General features: G+C 45.3%; 1 protein-coding gene across 13 annotated transcripts in view; it reads right to left on the reverse strand.

Annotated features, from left to right (window-relative positions):
- Positions 1-16,524, reverse strand: part of PDE8B (phosphodiesterase 8B) — a 227,030-nt gene that overhangs the window by 65,670 nt on the left and 144,836 nt on the right. For all 13 annotated transcript variants that reach the window (XM_044777976.2, XM_044777977.2, XM_070517898.1 and 10 more), the window contains exons 6-10: positions 13,574-13,662; positions 7,590-7,668; positions 3,765-3,905; positions 2,158-2,246; positions 2-62 (exon numbers count right to left, since the gene is read on the reverse strand). In XM_044777976.2, the coding sequence (XP_044633911.1) occupies positions 2-62; positions 2,158-2,246; positions 3,765-3,905; positions 7,590-7,668; positions 13,574-13,662 (459 nt within the window). The remainder of the gene's footprint in view (position 1; positions 63-2,157; positions 2,247-3,764; positions 3,906-7,589; positions 7,669-13,573; positions 13,663-16,524) is intronic.

A 16,524-nucleotide genomic window follows, 5' to 3' on the forward strand; every position in this document is an offset into this window, starting at 1 on the left:
CCTGCTTGTTATTGTCGGTGGTGCAACACAGTTTCTTGAGGGAGACAAAATGCCTAATTTTCCTAATAACATAAATAATCAGTTATTAGTGAGTCAGATATGAGATGATTCAACAAATCAGCAAATGAAAACATCAACAGCATCTTCTTAAAGCAAAACTCCAGGGTCCATCCGAGGGCAGATTTAAAATTCAAACCAAACCCAACCTACAGAGACTGCATGTTTCCCACAGAGCCCACACAAGACCTCAGAAACCGGCTTCCCTTCTAGTCACGAGTGGGCTCAGGAACACTTCCCTAATGGGCGTTTCATTTTGTAACTGACCCCTGAAGATTGCTCTTCAATATCTTCAGTGATAGGATGAAATGCTACTCTACAGAAAATTGGTTTTAATTCTGCTAACACTAATAATTTTACAGCTTATATAAAAAGCAAAGACTCATTTGGACAATGACCAAATTTCGTGGTTGCTGTCTTTATATTTAATATTCCATATTTTTTCACAGCACGGTCATCATAATTATGACATTTTTCAGGCAGAGGAAAATCCTCTTATTTCAAGGTCATGGACGGAATCCTCAAACAGTCTTGGTCATTACCACTAAGGAGACCAGCCAAAGACAACAGGTGCCTTGGCTCTCCACAAAAATCAGCTCAAGGTAGATTCTCTACTGAGAGTGAAGCCAGGAATTCCAGGGGGCTGTTAGATTTTATAGGAATGAGTCCCTTTCTCCCTCTGGTTCAGTTTTCTCTGGAGGACTCTGAAGAGCACATAGAAAATACTGGTTATTTTGTAATGAGCTTCACTAAACGGGAAGAGGTAAAAATTTCCCTACTTCCGATGAGAATTTCCTCTGATAGCCCAATGCCTACAATTGGGGAAAAAATAACACTGGAAACTGTGTCTGGACAAAAGGACTTCTCTCTCTTATCTGCAAAATCAGAAAGATCAGAAAAAATCATTCTGACAGAAATTACCGGGCAGTCACGTATCTCCCCTGCCTTGGTTACCTAACGATTCTGGTCACACGCAAAGTGAACCTTGACTTAAGTTTTCTGAGAAGACAGTCTAAGGATGGTGATGACAACACTGTGACAGCCATCGTGACCTCTGAGCACTGACCACTGGAGGTAACAGCCATGCGGAGGCCTTTGTGCTCAGAAGGAGGGCCCGGTGGCCTCTTCCCGTGCTCCTGACCCCTGCCAGGGCCCGCCAAAACCCCACCACCCAGGGTGAAGCGCAGTGGCAGCAAATACGAGGCAGTGGTCTTTGAACTAGGCAGGGAACAATTTCAAAGCTAACCATACAAGTAAAATCGGAGGGGAAACAACCTACAGGCCCTTTGGTGACTTTATGGAATGCCTCGTCTTCCCGTCACATGACCATCTGCCAAGAAACTCAGGTGGTCCTAAGAGTCACAGACAGGACTCTCCTCTTCCAGTTACTGGCATGACAATCGCCACCTTTTCTTTTTCTAAGACGTCACACCAGGGCGTGTGTCCCTTGTAAGCCCGAACTATGGTGTTGACCTTCGGGCTGGTTTACAAAGGCTCCTCAGGGACGTGCCGTTAGGGGATCCTGTTTGGCTTCATAAACCTTTTCATAAACGTTAACTGGGAGAAGGAAAAAGAATTGCATATTTACTCTTTCTCTCCACAAATGAATAGGCTTCTCTGCTCAGCGGAGATTAAATGGAATCAGATCACTCCACTTTTGGTCAGACACACCTTTCTCTCTGTAACCAGGACCTCCAGGGCACCCCCCTGTGGAACAGCCCGGAGCCAGAACTCAGGAGAGAAGGTCGGCTCCAGTGCAGGGCTGTGGTGAGGGAGCCCTTTGCTTTGTTGTTGTTTTGAAGGGGGAAGGCCTAGAAGTTGGGCCCCTTCCGAGGGTGGTGGGGACAGCAGAACCACAGACAATCAGGAGGAGGCGGGCAGCTGGGGGATGCTTCGGAAAGCCCACAAGCAGGAGGAGAGACAGGGAGGGAAAGCCACATCTGGGCTTGTTGCTGGCCCCACGGAGGTGTGTGGGTATACACCACATACAGCCCAAGCCTACTGCGTTTGTGGGTCTAATGTTTACACCGACATTTTGATACGCAAACCCAGTGCCCACATGGGCCCTTCAACGGAGAGAGTTCAAGAGTTTGCTCTCACCCTCCTTGGCCAATCACTGGGGTGATCTTCACGTGCTGTTGGATGCTGTCCCCGGATTTCCGTCTGGCATAGTAAACCCCCTGCCACTCCTACATGGAAAAGAGAGCTCTTAAAGTCCTCTGTCGAGGGTTACAGCTGCTCCTACAGAGGTCTTATCAGGTTGAGCAATAAAGTCCCCACAGGCTTTCATTCCACAGAACACTGCTCTATTGTTGCACCCGCTGTGACACTATGTAAGGCTCAGGGTCACCATGCGCAAAAACCACAAGACCAACGGGTCTATCCCAAGGCTGCCCCTCCTGGGTCCCAGGACACTCGACGAGTGTGGGGTGTTCCTGCTCTCAGCCCTATGGGTGTAATGGCACAAGGTCAAGGGATTCTTCTGAGGTTTTTCTCAAAATCTTCACAACCACCTGTGAGCATGGTATTATCATCCTTAATTTACAGATGGGTAAACTGAGGCTCAGAGAGTCTAACTAGCTTGCCCACATTAGGAAGTGGAAGACCTGGCTATAAATTCATGTCTCTTAACTCTCCTTGAAGCCCGTCATCCCTCTACCATCCTATGGGGCCTCCAGCCAAGACTTGTCTGGGGTTCATCTGGCTCCTGGCAGTTTCCAGGATGAGGCAAAAGGGATGCAAAGATTCCTGCTGTCTCTGGACCCTGGGGAACTGGTGGAATGAGAGCCTGGAGACCTCGAGGGGGAACCTGGGGCGCCTCCCCTACTTCTGGGAGTAGTGACATCAGAGCCTCTTCTTGCCCCTCTCTCACACCGGATGGCTGCCTGGCGTGCGTGTTGGGGTTACCAGGTGTGAGGCAGCATTCCGCAAATTTTTGTGGAGTACTTGACAGTGTCCTGTTTCCTTTTCAGTCTCACTGCCCTATTTTTTTAAAATCAATTTTGGCCATCATATATAACCCAAACTTATTTTATTCCGTAAAATGGCTCCCCCCCCCATTAAATGAAGACAATGCTTATTGAACTACTTCACATCAGAGAAAGCAAGACGGAAGAGATAACATGTGAGAAAGCATTCTGAATGCTTAAAAGAAAATGCACAGGCCGCTCCAGCCAAGAGCAGTACTCCCCCAGAGGGGAGGCCTGAGGGCACTGACACCGTCGCCTGCATCCACCAGGATGAGGTGGAAGCTGCTGGACAAACTGGGGTGGCGGGGAGAAATAAGCGCGACATCCCTATTGAGCTGTGATGAGCAAAGAGCACAGAAAAAAAATGACTGAAAACTGGGCCTGCATGCAGATAGTAAGTACTTCTAGTCCCGCAAACATTGGATAAACTGAAAAACACACAACAGCTCTAGGAGTGGAACTCTGCTCAGAGATGGGAATGATATTCCAGCAACGCTAGGTGGGATATACTCATGCAAAAGATGACATTTCCCCATATAAAATCATCAGATTCCATGTCATCATGATAAGCGCCAGATTTGCTTGATGGCTAAAGCTAACTCAAAAATTAACTCATTTTGCAAAAATAAAAGATCTTTCACTTAATGGTAACATTATTAAAGAAGCTAATCTTAAAGATGTGACATAAAAACTCAGAACAAAATGCCCAAGGAGGGGTCTGTGGGTCTGCTGGCTCACCTTGCCCTTCTTGATGCACGTATTGATGGTGTCGAGAAGGTCGGCCCGGTTCTTGTCGCTTTTGGGCAGCTCGGCGAGCTCTTTCCCGAGGAGCTCCCCTTTGTGGTAGCCCATCATCCTTTCGAAGGCTGGGTTGACATACTGTGAAGGGGAAGTGGTTATGGGTCAGTGGTTACAGGGTCCCCGCAGGAATGCTTGCTGAGATGCAGAGGAAACGTGCTGGAACATCAAGCAAGAGGTCCCCTGGATCCGTGCTCCCTAACTCAGGGGCTGACCAGTCGCCCCATCCCCAAGACCCCCTGGAGCAGCTGCCTCCCTCCCGAGCAGCCATGATTCATTCAACTGCCACCGGAGCACCCTCGTCCGTGTGGGGAAATCGGAAGGATTTCTTCAGCAGGAAAAGAGCGAGAAGCTTCATCTGGCTGTGCGAGCCTCTTGGAGGCCTTATTCATCACCTACCACCCATGAAATAAGGAAAAACTCAGAAAAAGACACACAAAAATTAATTAGAACTCAACCTAACAGGTTGTGGCTTATATTAGTCATGTCTACAAGGCAGGAATCTGATCACTCCTGTCTCCTAACAGACACCATCTATTACTCAATGCTACGGCTCAGAGCCCCTTCCACTCTCATCTCAACAATAAATTCGGTTACACGGCTTGGGCAGGAGGCAGCTCCCAGTGCCAGGAGTTCTGGGGCCGGCAGACTCCAAGGGTTCTTTTCAAAATTCTGCCCAGGGCCCTGGAATTCAGAGCTTTTACCTTGCTGACTTCTGGCTCCCTGTCCCCACCCTCCAGTGTCTTCTCCAAGAACACAGTCACCAGATGAGGAGCTGAGTGGACAAAGGACGGAGACCCTGGGGAAATGGGAGCATGCTGCGTCTAGGCCACGGATTTCTTTGGGCGGAATTTACACCCACCTGCTGCTTCAGAGATGTTCTAGCAAATGCAATCACGCTCGCCTCCACTGTGGTGACCGCAGTAAGGAGCTGGGGGAGGCAGGGACATTCGGGGAGCTGGTCCCTTGGGAACACAGCTTCCACTAACACAATAGACCCCAGGAATTGGACGGGGTGGGAGGCTGCTCTGGGGCCCTCACACCAGGCCTTATGGAGGTGACTGAAGAGGGGAGTGGTGACATCTTCACTGGTCTCCTCTCACGTACATGTGGCGGTTACCACCCTCCCCAGGCTGGGCAGCATGGCCCCTGCGCACTAGGTCAGCCCCACAGCTCCCTGGCCTCCCTGCACGCTGCTGAGCACCTCACCTCTCCCTTACTCTGGGCCTGCGCCCATGTGCCCCACTCTGCTTAGAACGCCCTTCCCCATGTCCTGGCCTCATCTACTCTGATTTATCCCTCCCCCTCTTCCCCAAGCCGTCATGGACCCCCTGTCCAGTCTGAGCTGGTGCCACTCCTAAAGGACCACTGCCTCCTGCACAGGCTTCTAGGGGTTTATTACACTGAATCTAAATTTTAGTTTATTTATCTCTCCCCCCAACTAGACATTAAAATCCTCAAGGGCAAAAGCTACTTTGGATTTATATCATTGATTCCTCAGGACTGTTTAGTAAATATTTGATGACTGGCCAATATTTGAGAATGTATTGCTCTCCTTATTTGTGGGCTAAATTCTCCTACATTTTGCATGTGTTTATTCTGCCTTTGCTGTTAGGTTGCAAAGATGGGTAGAATTCACAGCCCCGCGCTCACACTAAGTTTCCTGTAACCTCAGAAGGCAGCGGGTACACCAGACGTGGACTCTGGAGCCAATGCACCCAAGTTCACACTGTGGCTCTGCCAATTTCTAGCCATACGACTGCTGGCAAGTTACTCATCTTCTCTAGTCCTCAATCTCCTCATCTGTAAAATAACTGCCACAGTAGTAACCTGGTTCATGGGATCATTTTAAGAAATAAATGAGTATGTATGAAATGCTTAGTACTGTGCCTGGTCCCTGATAAGCACCATGTAAGTGTTTCAAAGCAAATAGATGGAGAGATAGTTTAGATGGACAGATGGATGAATGAACAGACGGGTGGCTGGATGGATGGACGAATGGATGAGTGAGTAGGTAGATAGATACTGTTCCTAAATTTTAAGTGCTACTGCCTGACCTCCGAACATTCGCCCTCTCCAAGAGGCACGTACTCCTCAGAGGCAGTGCCTTGAGAAGGACCCGGTATGGAGTAAGAACATATATGCAGTATTCCATCCATGATGGCTCATCTCAACATCTATACCACAAAGGGCATTTTAATTTCCCCCTACACATAACATCCTCTATTCACCTTCTTCCTCCGTGCTCTTGTTTTGAGTTTTACATTCAGGCTGCTGGTAGGTTTTTAAAGGGGCCTGAGAGGGTTCCTCAAGAAAAAAACCTGCCATCATATAGTTTTCCTTTCAACGCAGCCATCCCTACTTCCAGGCACCCACTGTCCCCAGCCTATCTCTTCCTGTTCATGGTAAAGGCTGGGAGATGATTAACACCATGTGACACCGTCACCCTATCACCCTTCCCAGGGATACAGGGTTTCTAATCACCGGTTGCTCGCTGTAGAATGAGGGACTCTGCTCCCTGTTAAAAGAGCCACCTGTTAGGTTGTAAGTGTGGAAGGCAGGGAGAGAAGTGAGCTCCTTCTCCTCATTACTGAAATCATGACCTGGCTGCCTATGGAAAAAGAGGGAGGCGCTGAGCAAACGTGTTTCGGGAACAGCACTGACTGTTCAGGTCTGGACATCAGTGGGGGAGATGTGGGATCAGTGCTCGGTCTGGAGCAGAAACATTTCTGATTTCTCCGTGGTCCAGGATGCAGACCTGTAGGCAGGTGGGCCAGTAACAGGCAGCCATGTGAGGAAGGCTTCAGTCCATTTCAAGGAGCAAGTAGAAAAACAAATTCTATAAATGCAGCCAAACAGGGAACGGAGTTGGAAGGCTCTGGAGTCAGAAAGACATGGCTCCGTATTTTGGTTCTAACACTTATTACTGGGGCTTTCCTTGGGTAAGTTCCTTGACCTTGCTGGGCCTCAGTTTCCCCCATCTGTATTATGGGGCCCTTATGTCTCTTTCATAAGGCTACTGAATGGAAATGAGAAAACCTATTGGCGTGTTGATAACAGGGCCTAGGCCTGGTGGGCTGCTGATGTCTCTGGTCTGGTATGAGAGCAGGTGGGTCTGTGTGCGGTGGGGGGCTTCACAGAAGAGCAAATGTGAGGCCCTGTCGTGAGGACCCTGTGTGGGGGATGCTGCCTTCGGTCTCCACTGATGTTAGCAAGTGCTCCCCATACACGGCGCCATTGTGCAAAGCAACAGCAGGCAGGCCGGGACCCATCACGACCAAACCTACATTTCAGAGTATTTTTTAAGTGTTAATGTTTGACCTTCCAACAAATGTAGTAAGATAACAAAGGTTTGTCTACTATACACATTTCCTTATAGTATATGAGAGTGCTTTTTAATTAGAATTCCAACTGCATGCAAATAAGCAAGTGCCTTTGAAAACAGCTCGTTCCCATGGACATTTATGAGCATCTACTCTGCAGTTCTGACATCCTTCTGTGTAAATGCTGTCTTCACAGATGGTCCAAAGAATTTTCCCCACATCCGTCAAAGAAATCCCAGTTCCGATCTGAATTAATAATCTTTTATTCTTACTGAATGTCTAATTCGTAGCTTAATCCATTAGTTTTCTCTGCATTCTTTGAGTTCCTTTCTCTGAAGAAAATATGCTGAAATGTGAGAATTACAGGAGGGGACTTGAAAATGAGTAGGTCAAACTTGAAAGGTTCTATTTTGACATCTAGAGATAAAAAGTGTCTCCGTACCTGAATCACATGGTCATCACTTGTTATTTCGATGGCTTCATGACAGTGGTCTAATGCTGTAAACACCGAATTACAGGCCCTGAAAGTTGCAAAAGATCGATGTTAGCTCTGCTATAAAACCATTAGCATTTCATCTGTTCATTTATCAAAGTAAATAGTTCCTCAAATTCATTAAAACCATGTACCTTTTGATATTATGTTTTGAGAAAAAACAACCCTAGCCTTTCAAACTAAATGAATAAACACCACCATATAGTTCTGTGTATATGATACAAAGAGAAGAACTATAATCCAACAAAATTTTCATGGGTCATGGAATGAGCTACGCATGTGCTGAATGAAACCTTCACACTGACACGAGAGAACAAAGATGCAGGAGACGGTCTTGTGGGTCCCTATGTTCTATATCAATGATACTCTTCTGTTTCATCCATAGTGTGGTCATGGAGAAGTCAAGTTCCCACTGATCGGAAGAACATAACTAAGCCCAAATTGAATCTGAGGTATCCTGGTGTTTTTGCGACACAGACACATTTTTTCTCCTTTCTTACTTTCGTGATCTCAGATGAACAAGCCTTTATGGCACTTTGCTTTCAACCACACCTGCTAGCATGATAAAAGGCAAAGGTGGCAGAATTCCCCTCGCCTGGGTAATTGCATAACTCTCCAGGTGGGCCCTTTTCTGGGAGACCTTCCTTGTATATCTGGAATATCTGAAATCAATTCAATTTCTCAATTTCTTGGTTAGAATTTTAACTACCTTCCAAATCTAGAGCAACTCCAAATACAGTAAGTTATTTATTATCTAACACAGCAAGTATGTAGCTAGTTCCTACAGCTTTGGTATTTGTACTGGCTGTTTAAAGAATCCCAGGGAAGGCTGTCTTACACGTTACAAAAAAAAAAAAAAATGTTGATTTACTACATTGATGTTTCACCTTATAAAACAAACTCTTAAAATGTTATTCATTTTTTCCACTCATAAACGCATCTAACTTGGCCATCCTGTTTCAACTGTTTACACAGGAGAGGGCAGAAAAAACTGGGTGAAATCTAGTTCATATTTTGCCACTTATGGGAGCCTGGGCAACTTTTTCCCTTCACTGGCCCTCAGTTTCCTTATCTACAAAATGAGGATAAAAACATATTTTACAGGTTGTTGTAAGGATCGAAACAGATAGTTTAGGTGAGGCATTTCTCAAAGTGCTTGGGACAATAGAAAAATTCAACACATGGTTCTTGTTATTATTTGTAAGATCCCAGAGTAATATTTCTTTGTTCTCTAAGGTTTTCAAAAAGGCTGTTGGTGAAAAGAAACTGAGTCATAGCCTATCTTTTCTCATGAGTATACCTGAGATATCAAACCAAGAACTATAGTCAATAATAGCAGGTCACCTGCAGGGCAGCGAAGGATTCCAGCCCGTGGAAGGACAGCACTCCTACAGCTGCAGGCATGGAGGCACCAGTGCGGGTGCGGAAGTAAGATAAGTAACTGGGATGTGGGTGAGCAGGAGAACAGAAACCTAACTCAACTGAGACTCCCGATGGGTGCAGTATGTTTTCTTATTTAAATTGCTCCAGGTTACCTAATGGGAATGGTATATTGTCCTATGCATTTGTGAAAATGATCACTTAACATAAGAAAAAAGAATAAAAAAGGACTTTATAATCGTTACCAAAGTCGCTCCTGCACAGCCTCTCATGGAGAGGGATCAAGAGCCAGTCTTACCAGGAGTATTCTCCAGGCGCTTGGGTCCAGAACCAGACTCGACATCACCGGGAAGCGTTCCGTGCCCCACCAAGACACTAGATGTGGAAAGGCACACTGTGCATGGGCTAACTCCTTAACTGTGAGAGCTGGATAATTAAGCTCTAACACATTTTATCAAATGATAAATTCCTCTCTTGTCCAACTATTTTCTTAAAGTAACTGTGAGTCTCAGCTAAGAATGTGAACTTCTGAGTATCGTTGTTTTCATTACTTCAAGAGGCTGCCTTTATACAAGATCTTAGTTGTAATCTCCAAAATTCATCTATTAAACATTCGTTGTATGATTACTGCAAGGCATAAAATCTTCAATAAGTCTAATGCCCAAGGGGACAAAGCAAATTCTTATGAACAGTTGGGGTGAAAGGATATTGGTAGGACCAATAACAGACTACTTTCCCCCGGTGACCAACACTACGGGACTGCAACTTTCAGATCGAGGCTTTAAACCAATCTGGCAATGGCTCTGTATAAATAAACCTGCAGCAAAACGAGGTAATCATTTTGAGCCATGTTTCTAGAGTTTGGGAATTTAACTGCTTGTATTAACACTCTTCACATTGAAGAACCTTAGCTTTATTAATTTTCTGTTCTCGGGAACCATGTAACTCTGCACCTCAACTGTTATTTCTGAATCCTTCAGGTTAGGAAGGCGGAAAATTGGGAACGGCAGCACAAGGTAACCTTGTAACCTCAGTGGGAAGGCCCTGAAGCACAGGCAGTGTAACCACTGCTCCCTCACCTTCTTGAGGGCCCCTGAAGGCCCAGAGGGAAAAGGCAGATGTTCCAGGGGCCCAGGTCTCAGGTCTACAAAGAACACAACAGTATTAGGGGTGCAGAGTGCACCAGACTGGAAAGCAGGATGACTAGATTTGACTCCAGGGCCCCCACCAACATACGGGGAGCTGAGATGGTGTCAAGAGTCTCCCTGGTCCTCAGTGTTTTCCCTGTGTCGGTTGTGACTGGGGTGGTTTGCTTAAATGATCTCCTGTGTCCCAACCAAAGGTAATCTAGAATCTACTCAAACAAAACACACACAAACTAAGGCCAGCTGGAGCAAGGGTAGGGTGGGCAAGGCGGCGGCGTGTAGGGAGAAGACTCTGAACCTAAGTCTACGTGCCAGCAGGGGTCTACAGGGGCAGGGAGGGAGGAGCGGAGGCAGCAAGGGGTCACAGACTTGCTACCCGTCAGCGCCCTTCCTGGGCAGCAATGCCATAGGGGCCAGCTCCTCTAAGCCTTCCCAGCTCAGTGTCTGCTCCTGTAACACAGTGGCCGTCAGGCAGAGCCCACATGAGGGTAAAGCACTCCATCAACGTCTGTTAAGTTGGAGGGATGTGGTGTTCCAAGGAATACAAAGTCTGCCAGTCAGAAACGGATTCTTTCTAAAACTGAGGACTGCTACTGCCTTAAGACTTGGAGCAAAATAAACATGATGATTTGGGCATTACTCCCAGATAACAGATATCAGACTGACTGACAATGAAACAATAGCTGGTATGGTACTGCATCAGTATAAATTGATCAGCTTAAACTTCAATATGCAGTTAAATCCTATGTGTATTTGGATAACATAGTTCTTTGTATGATAAGGAGGCACAAGAACATTAGAAGATCACGGTCATCATCTAGGCCGTGTTTCCCTAGACATTCTCCATTTCATAAATTCTTCTGTCCAATAAAGTAATTCATCAAATGTACACAGAAATGCAATTTAGTTCCTCTATCTTTAAAAGTTACTCTACAGGATGGAATTTTAAAATTATATATTTTTTGTTTGATCACATAATCCATTTTTTTCTTGGTTAAGTAAATATGGTTAGCATACATGAAGACCTGGACAGAAGCGTCTACCCTTAACAGTTGACATCATCCTGCAGCACAGACTGTCCTTGCAGAATGCTAGTATTGTCACATAGTTAGCTGAAGCCGGGGGTGGAATTGCAGAGAAAACTCTTACATAATTAGACTATAATTATTCTGGCATTGTATAATAAAGAGCTTCATTTTTCCAGTCTGTAGCAAATGACAGAGTTGCCTGCCTGCCTCTGGGGATGCTCTAGATGTCCTTGAGTGCCCTGAGGAGTTGGGGACGGCCATGGCATGGGTCACTGTTCCCCATCTGCTGGGCCCAGATCGAGTGTAGCCAGGGAGAGTCAAACCCTCCACGCACACCCCACTCCTCCAATAAAAGGGAAGGAAGTTGGAGATGGCTGAGGCAGAACCAGCCAAAAAGGAACAGAAGAAACCGACCACTTAGGCCTCCTCTGGCCTTCCACTGTGGGTAAGGGGATCAGTGCTGAGCAGACCCACCTTCCTGGGACCACGGCCTGCCTGGGTCAAGTCCACTCACCAACTTCACGCTGATTTGTATTAAGAACTTGAGCCTTTCCATTATCACTGCTACAGTGGGTCTACCCGCCCCCCCCCCCAACAAATAGTCAGTGAGAGGTGAGAAGTCATGGGACTGACATCATGTTAGGTCTTTAGAAACTTGCTAAGTTCTGAATCTTGAAAACTTTTCAGTGCCCTGGCTCTAAGCAGATTTCATCAGCGCAATAACCCAAAGCCCTTTCTTTAAGACCTCGCACTGGCTGGGGATGTTTATTTCAAACTGCCTGACCTGTCTCTGCCCTGCTCACCATGGGCAAGGCACCTTCTGACATCTCACATTTAATGTTGCCTAAGAAAACCCAAGCAGTTATTTAAAACGAAATGAGGGAATTACTTATCAAAGCAACAAGGTGTGTGCCATTCATTTTTGCTGGAGATAATACAAAGTTTATTGAACAGAATGAAATCCCTCTTCTTCTAATTCTATTTATTATGAAAACATCTGAAATAAAAGTACAAAGTCTTCTTACCGTCAATTAAAAACAGTAGAGACTCCCAGGAATGAAAACAATTAATGTACCATATTAAAAATCATAAGTTGCTGAAGTAAAGGCAATGTGGTTTTTCCTGAAAAATTCTATGAAGTTCTCTGAAGTTAATAAATATATAGATCCAAAGAAACCAAGGGATTTAACTTATACACTCAAAAATCTTTGGCAATATCCCTTACCAAAGACTGTTAAAATACTTGAATTTCCACTGGCTTGAGATTCCTTTTTAATACTTTCCCACTCAAGATAGTGACAGTTCATCCCAACACTGTATTTCTTAAAGCTCTCTTTCCACCAAAAAGCAACCTCCCTGACCAGGGAACCCCACAAGAACTTGCCTCTGTGGGTTTACACTGATCCATTTTGCTTCCAAGGCACAGAGGATGGCAGAGAAAAATTATGTTTAAAAAGGGTTTTGAGCTCTCTCAATGCAAATTAAGTAATCAAGATGAGAAGTACAATCAATACTACGAGACGCTATCTTACTTTTCCAGTGAGTCTGAAACCACCGTGACCTTCCAGCTGGCCAGAGAGAGAAGCCATGCCAGGGACCTCTAGCATCTTACAGGCGGGAGCCACTTGGGACTGGCCTCCCAGGGGCCACAGGATAGGAAGAGCCTCCTCTTTTCCCTGCTCTCTCTCTGCTCAAGGTGGGCGGGTTGAAGAAATCAGGGTCCTCAGAGCTAGAGTGGAGCCTGAGCAAAACCAAGCTTGAGCTAGGACCCTATAGTCCAGGACATCCCACCGCCCAGAGTCCCAGCAGGAGCCAGCCACGCAGACTCCCCTCCCACAGGTGTGCACCAGACAGAAGCCTGCTCTTAAAGCACTACACACCTATAAAGAGACTTAAAAACCAGTTGCTTAACGATACTTCATGCATATCGAGACCACAAACCGGCCTCACAAAATTGCTATTATGGTTGTGTAGCAATTATTATGGCTAGCATAATAAATATACCCATTTGTTTGTCCCTATCCATAACAATCCAAGTGGGAATTTATAAATGTTAAAAGTAGTAAGTAGAAAGTAATCCTCAAAGGCTATTCTTAATCTCGATCTAATTGTACAAAAATTAAACAGTACTTTTCCTAGGGCATAATTTTAAAACTGCTGTAAATAGTGGAAAATCCTGTCAAAAGAAGAAATGCTGCCAATTTATTTCATTCATCAAAGGGCTTCCCATTTAGAACCTGCCATCTACCAACTACCATTCCCTGTTTAATTGCTTCAAAATCCCTAGGATTCAGCTGGGAACCTGTGAATACTAGCCTGATGGTAGACAAGTTTTCCACAGAATTCTCAACCTTGTGTGCCGTCTTATTTTGCTACATACCGTAATTTGAACTGTGAGCGAACTTCCCCATGTTCTATTTGAATCAGTTCGTTATAGCAAGCAATTATGCTGCTATTCTCCATAAATCTCTGAAAAGAAAGCAAAGATAATACATAAGACATACTATCACTTCTTCAAGAGTCAAAGGAAGAAACTTCACAGTTTTTTCCTACTCCAGGTAACTCTGTTACATAAGACAAGTAGTAGGTAAGATGAGATGAAATAAAACAGTTGTCAACGTGTCTGAAATGCTTGTTTAAATGTATGAGAAACAACAGAGCAGGTAACACTGCACAGTTAACTCCCTTTCATAACAAAGGGGGAAAACCTTCAATATGAATACTCACAGGAAAATAACCACACGAGGGCACAGAATGCCTCTCCAACCTCGTTAAGTACTGAAACGCCTTCACTTTCTATTGCGCTAATAAGTCTTCTAAAACCCAACACAGGATGTGTTCCATGTGTGCTGCTCTATGAATGATCTCTTTCAAGGCGAGAGGCCCTTCCTTGCTTCCTTCCTCATCTTTTGAAAGTCTGAGGTACTCTCCTCCCTCCTGTCTTGCGCGCGCGCACACACACACACACACACACAAACACACACACACACACAGACACTTCCACGCATCTAGCATGGATGGCTTCTCCTTGGAGACACCTGCAAAACCCCCTGACTTTCCCTGTGCCTCTGGCCCCCACTGTTCCAGGTGGAAGCTGGGAAGGACTAAGGAAAAAGGAGAAGCCGTGAGCACACACAGAAACACTTGCTCTTCAATTTACAGAACAAAGTTAAGCATGGTTCAGTTCAGGCTGAGCTCCTGGATGGGTGAAGAGTATCTGTGAGCCTATGACAGAGCTCCGAGCATGGCTGGCTGGTGTTTCATAAGATATGGAAAACCATCTGTGATACGATAAGTTTTGGAAATGTTGGAAGAAACAGAGTTAGACAGGTTTTATTTTTTTAAGACAAACTTTTTTTTAAGACAGTAAACTTTAGTTGTTTAATTATCAAAGTAATAGACATTAATTTTAAAGTATATAAAATACAGAAAAATGTATAGAAAAAACCCCCAAATCGCTGATAATGTCAAAAGCTAGAGATATCATTAATTTTGGTTTATTTCCCTTAGGCTTTTATTATGCCTGTGTGATATATACATACACATATGAATATATTGCATATATATAATCATGCTACATGTTCAATTTCATATCTAAGTAATGATTTATTATAATATTTTATCTTTCCACCAGGGAAATACAGTAGTACACTACCTCCAGGAGTGAAGTACAGTAGGACACTACCTCCAGGAGTGAAGTACAGTAGGACACTACCTCCAGGAGTGAAGTACCGTAGGACACTACTCTCATCCATGAAGCACAGTAGGATACTGCCTCCAGGAGTGAAGTACCGTAGAACACTACTCCCATCCATGAAGCACAGTAGGACACTACTTCCATCAGTGAAGTACACTAGTACACTACTTCTAGTAGTGAAGAACAGCTTTCTGTAGGTGCTGGCGCACTTTTTTTGCACATAATTGGCACTTAATAAGTATTCTATAGACTAAAAGTAATAGAATATTCCACTACTTTATCTTTTGGGGATTTTCTGGACTGTAGTTACCCCACACCTCTGAAATAATTTGATGAATCAAGGGCCATGGTCTTCAAACTTCAATACACTGAGAATCCCCTGGGCATTCAGTTCAAAGTGCAGATTTCTGGCCCTGCTCCAGATATTTTGGTAGGTTTCTTTAGCACAGCACTTCCCAGGGCATTCGCTATGCTCACGTGCAACACTGCTATTGTACACTGTGGATTTCAGGGGTGAAGGAGGAGGAACAGAGTCTTTACTGATTTCTCAAACTTACTTGACCACAAAAGCCTTTTTTCATGGAACACCTATTACGATCTCTTGGAGCACTAGTGTTCCATGGAGCAGTTTGGGAAAGACTACTTAGGTGGACCCAACGTGGAGTCTGAAGTAAAACATCAAGCATCTGCATCTCGATTTTGTTCTGAGTATGGGCGTTGGCGAGCTATTTAGTAATCTTGAGCCCTTTTCCTCCTCTGCAAAAATGGAGAAAATGTCCAGTCTCTCATGTGTGGATGAGGGTTGAGTAAATCACCCAGAATGGAGCCGGACAAATAACACATCTTAGCTCTCCACTTCCTCCTCCATAGGAAGCCTCTCAGAGAGGAGCCGCATCCAATGTCAGATCCCAGGCACGCCTAGCACATTGCGCTGCACGTAGGAAGTGCTCCGTGAATACTTGCAAATCAAATAAGCATCATTTCAAATAGAAAAAGGTGCACACAAAGGCTGACATGAAAACAGCTGCAATCACCCTTTGCTATGATGCTGGTTCTCAAAAGGCTCAGAGGGAATTGAGCATCATGCAGTCGGCCACTCACGCACAGCTCCAGAGGCTCCAAGGGGAGTTGTTGTGGAATATTTGATGGCACAATTTGTTCCTGGATCGCCACTCAGGGGCCCATAGACTGAAGCACTGGCCAATTAGCTAGCAACACAGGGCTGAGTTTCAGCAGATGATTTAATACAATCAAAACAACTCAGAGACGGGGAACAACCTCACGTAAGGCAAGAATAGCTGGCAGATTTGGAAGGGTGTTTGGGTAGAGAGTTGCCAAAGACAAGATTTTGCCCAAAAAAGGAGCCCAGCCACCTGGAGGGCAGCCTCAGCTCATCTTGTGCCACAGTAACCCAGGAGGGAACGTCTTTGTAGGTGCAGCGTGCTTCCCTCAGAAAGAGCCGGAACTAGCTGGGGGCACCCTGACCCAGCTGGCAAAGGCCTGGATCAGACCCAGCACTGAAGCACACCAGGTGGTCCCTGACATGTACTGTTTCTCATGCTCCCACTGAGGGTTTTGCTCACTCCAGCTGACTGCAAAAGCAGCACCATGTCCAGAGAGAGGGAAATGAACCC

This window comes from Equus asinus, chromosome 9 (assembly GCF_041296235.1).
Source record: "Equus asinus isolate D_3611 breed Donkey chromosome 9, EquAss-T2T_v2, whole genome shotgun sequence".
Taxonomy (NCBI): domain Eukaryota; kingdom Metazoa; phylum Chordata; class Mammalia; order Perissodactyla; family Equidae; genus Equus; species Equus asinus.